The sequence below is a fragment of the Arachis ipaensis genome, chromosome B02, assembly GCF_000816755.2.
Source record: "Arachis ipaensis cultivar K30076 chromosome B02, Araip1.1, whole genome shotgun sequence".
Taxonomy (NCBI): domain Eukaryota; kingdom Viridiplantae; phylum Streptophyta; class Magnoliopsida; order Fabales; family Fabaceae; genus Arachis; species Arachis ipaensis.
The window spans coordinates 108,096,309-108,101,108 of record NC_029786.2 but is presented as its reverse complement, the minus strand read 5'-3'; the positions used below and the strand labels follow the sequence as shown (position 1 = coordinate 108,101,108).

At 27.6% G+C, this 4,800-nt stretch overlaps 1 protein-coding gene across 1 annotated transcript in view; it reads right to left on the bottom strand.

Annotated features, from left to right (window-relative positions):
* Positions 1,056–4,800, bottom strand: part of LOC107626443 (protein DMR6-LIKE OXYGENASE 2) — a 4,099-nt gene continuing 354 nt past the window's right edge. Inside the window, exons 2-5 of the mRNA XM_016329323.2 lie at positions 4,411–4,751; positions 3,616–3,863; positions 2,084–2,435; positions 1,056–1,342 (exon numbers count right to left, since the gene is read on the bottom strand). Coding sequence (XP_016184809.1) covers positions 1,082–1,342; positions 2,084–2,435; positions 3,616–3,863; positions 4,411–4,731 — 1,182 coding nt within the window. The 5' untranslated portion in view covers positions 4,732–4,751 and the 3' untranslated portion in view covers positions 1,056–1,081. The remainder of the gene's footprint in view (positions 1,343–2,083; positions 2,436–3,615; positions 3,864–4,410; positions 4,752–4,800) is intronic.

Genomic DNA, 4,800 nt, shown 5'->3' with positions numbered 1-4,800 from the left:
CAACAATACAAATTAGAGTGTACAAAATAAAAAAGACATTAAACAATAGAACAATTAAAGTGTATTATGGATCTATATAATCATTTGTATAGTCTTTTTTCTACAGTCATATATCCTCTTACAGTATCAGTGATTTTAAAATATTAATCAAAACGCCACATTTAAGTTAATAACAGAAATAATCCAACAGTAATTATTTTACCAAATTTTTTAAATATTTTTATTATTAGATTATCGATTGCAAATTCAGACGATAACTCTGGCACTAATTTAAAAACCAATTTACGTCGGATTTAGCGACAGTTTACAAAATTCAATAAAAAAATATTTTTGATTTTACATTTTATCTATTATTATCAGACATTTTTATGATAAATCAGTTATTAACATTTTTCTCTTATTATTTTTCTCAAATTAAATATTATTCTTAGATGTTATAATTAGGTAAAGAGACATATTCTAGATCAAAACAACAAACATTATAAGCAAAATAACTCACATTAATAGACATATATAAATTAGGTGAAAATTCAGGTGAAGTCGATTTCACATGAAGTTGATACCTCAGAGCCGTTAGATAAAAATTTAGTCAAATCAGTTAAATCATCTAATGGCTCTCAAGTCTCAACTTCACGTGAAGTCGACTGCACCTGAATTTTCACCGTATAATTATTGTTGACAAACAATAAAAACTTACTGAAGAAGCTAAGTAGTTATAATAATGTACTCATGAATTAATTAACTATATATATTTTATATATCATTCTGATCCGACCGACCTCACAATGAAATTGTAACAAAATTGCTGAATTTCCAACAATATTTCTAACAAGATAAAAATATTGCAGAAAAAGTAAGCTAAAAGTCTCTGTGACAAGTGGTCCTACCATGTTGAATCATTGATGATTGATTAATATGTTATATTATATGATAAAAAATAATAAAAATTTATCTTCCTCCAAAAATCTAATAACCATCACCAATTATTGTACGTGCATGTAGGGCACATCTATATATGGCGCTTCATTTCAATAATTAATTAATAATGATGCATCTTTTTTTTTTCTTCTATAGTTGATAATTAATGAGTAGTGAAGGAAGTCAATTTCCTAGAGTGAAGGAAATCCTTTCCCTTGGGCTCTCGTGAGGAAACATAAGCAAGAAATGTATGAAAATCAGTGTCTTTGTAACGCTTTGGATTAGCGTCATCAATGAGTTTTAGCGACGGTTTCACAGTGCAATTGAATGGAAGGCTATGCAATGATGCCACTGAAGTTCTACTCTTTATTTCATTCACCAATACCCTATGCAACACGCTCTTGTATCTCCCATTGCTAAATATCTGATAATTAATAAATAAATAGGATCAGCAACCAAATTAAAATATCAATTTAACTCTTAAAATTTTTAAATATTACAATTTTAAATGAATCAATTGATTTTTTAAAAATTACTAAGTTAAATAATTTTATGATTTAAATATTATTATCATTACATATTTTAAGTAAAATCTCTTTTTTCTATATATACCTTAATCGAAATGGTTGTCATTTAAAGAAATGATAAATAAACTTTTTACATTATTATTAATATAATGCATTAAAAAAGATTTAATTATTCTTTTAATTCCTATAATTTTACCGAATTTTTAATTAGGTCCTTATACTATATCAGATTTTGTAAGTAAGTCTTTACCGTGACAAAAACGTTGAAATTAATAGAATATTCTGTTAAACTATATAGAATATTCAATAAAATGTTAGTCATATTCGGTTTGTTTAACGAAATATTCTGTTAATTTCATCATTTTTGTCATAGTAAGGACTCAATTACAAAATCTGATATAGTATAGGGACTCAATCGAAAAGAAAAAAAAAGTATAAAGACTTAATTGAAAATTTAGTGAAATAATATATATATTATTTTTTCTTTATCTTTTAGAATTTTCTATTTATTAAAAACTTTATTTATTGAATGAAGTAACGAGTCTTATATTATTATATCCTTATTTTAAATTGTTACTATTATTGTTGATGTAAAATATAAGCTAATAATTAAGGGTGATTATGAAATAGTTAGTTACCTCTAAGTGGTCACCAACATTGACAACAAAGGCATTGGAAATGGGTTTAACAGTGAGCCACTTTCCTTGAAATTGAATTTGCAAACCCTCAACCTCTTCATCTTGAAGTAGCAATGTTAGAAGCCCATAATCTGAGTGAGGTGGCATTCCAAGTGTCAAATCTGGCTCAGGACATGGAGGGTACAAATTTGCCACCATCATTTGACTCCCACCTTCTTCCAACTTCTTCATAATATTATTATTATTATCATCTTCTTCTTCTTCTTCTTTGATCCCTAAGCTCTCCAAAATTGCTTCCATTAACCTTAGAAACAAGTTATTGGTTTCTTCTGCGTAGGTAGCCGCCACTTCCCTTCATTTCATTTAAAAACAACATTAAAAATATACACACACATATTTTATTGAAAATTTTTCAAGTGTACCGTTGTATCGGTGTTTCAGTTATTTTTAACCGTTGATTTTAATTATAAAAAATATATATAATATATATAATTAAGATCAACGATTAAAAATCACTGATACATATAGAAAATAAATCAATTTTTAAATCAAAATTAGTCAACAAAAAAAAATAAAAATTTACAAAACACGCCATATACCTGTGAACAAAACCCTAGCTAATAAATTATTAAATAACAACCTAAAACAATAGGGTAAAGTACTAGTTAAACTTGTCCTTATTATGCCATAGTAGTGTAGATGCTGCTATATGAATAATTAAATATAGAGGTTATACACTAGAGCAAGAAATGAAATGATGGAGCCATTTATATTGTCGACCATGTATTGAGAAATGTGCGTCCAATCAAATTAGAAAGTAGAAACTAACCAATGGTGGACACCCTCTAATTATACATGGATTTTATATTACTAATATTAGGACCTATTTTGCTTTAAAATATTATTGTGCACGTAGGGAAAAGGAGAAAGAGAGAAAGTGGGAGAGTGCTGGAATTGATTAATCAAAACAAAAGAATAACAGTAGCTTAACTAAGTCTTTTTTTATATATTCACACTACTTAGAATAACTAGCAATGTTAATAAGATGGTGAGAAAAAATTAGTTAGAATACGCTTTAGATATATTTTAATTAGTCAAATCATAAAATTATTTTTTAATTTACTTTTTTAAAAAATTTAATATTTATAGTTTAAATTTTAAATAAAAAATAATTTTCAAAAGTTAGCCGATATTACGTGAAAAAAATAACTCTCTAATTAAATTGTTTATTGTTTTGTAATGTGGTTAGATTGTAACTCAGGTGCAGTCGACTTCACGTGAAGTTGATAGTTGAGAGTCGTTAGATGAAAAATTAGTCAAATCAATCAAACCATTTAACGGCTCTCAACTATCAACTTCACGTGAAGTCGACTGCATCTGAGTTTTTACCATGTGGTTAATAATTAAGTAAGACTTGTTAAGAAATTAATTAAAGTAGCTACTAATTAAGTTTATTTTTAAGTAATTTGTGTAATAATAATTAAATAAAAAGCATATAATAATATAGGGAATAATGAAGAAGAATGAAGTACCTAAGGTCCATAGGGGATTGAGGCCAATGAGGAAGGTAATCAGACAAAGGATGGCAAAGAAGCTTCAAGAAATCTCTCCAACAAAAGACAGAGTCTTTGTTTTGGCTGAAGCTTGTTCCATACCTAACAGCAGCTTTCATGTCACTTGTCATATGCTTTGCTCTTTCCTCATATGCTTGGTTGAAGAATCTTCCCATCACATCCTTCATCCTCCTTATAACTTCCTCTGAGATCCCATGATTCACCAACTGTACCAATTTTGTTCCAACATGCAACCAAATTCAACTTTATTTAATGAATTTCGGTCTAGTCATTATATATTTATGTATATTTCTTGTATTTCGTCTAATAAAAAAATATGTACTTTTTAATGGTCGAAAAAAAGTTTAAATATGCTATTATAATATGTCTTTTTACGTTGATTTTTAGGGTTTGAAACTTAAGATTAACATCGATATATTTAAAATAGCTTATTATCGTAAATTTTTCACTTACCATAAAAATCATAATATATGATATTAATGTGTTGGAAACTAAAAATGTAACCATTAACCCTAATAATAATTTTGTTAAAAAATATTGTATATCAATCATAAATAATTAAACGAAAATGTTTGGTAACCAAAGAAAATTAGCCAAAAACAGCCATAACTTGCCTTATTTAGCATTTATTAATTATGGCGACAATTAATGAATGCTAAATAAGGCAAATTCTGACTGTTTTTTTGCCCATAATTAAAAATAACAGTATCATCTATGTATCAAATTTAAACTCAATTTTCGAATCATACTGACCTGAAAAAATCCGTAATGTTGACAAGCATGAGCTAATGATCGAAGGGCTTGAAGCCTATTTGAACCAATCAATTCGGAGAAATCAATGATTGGCAAATCAATTTTTTTATTTCCAACAAAACTTGAATCATCATCTTGTTCTTCAGTTGTAGTGATGATTGGTCTGTCAGAAGCTGGAAATATGTACCTTTGAGGCAGTGTGTGGATTCTTCCATTCTCAACAAGCTGCTTCACTCCCTTTTGATATTGATGATGATGAACTTCTCTCTCATCATTATCTTCATAACTCTCTTCACTTTTCATCACCATTGCAGGGGACATATGTGCTACTAGTATATAACCTATAAATTGAAGTTAGTTAATTAATTAATTAATTAATTAATTATTAAG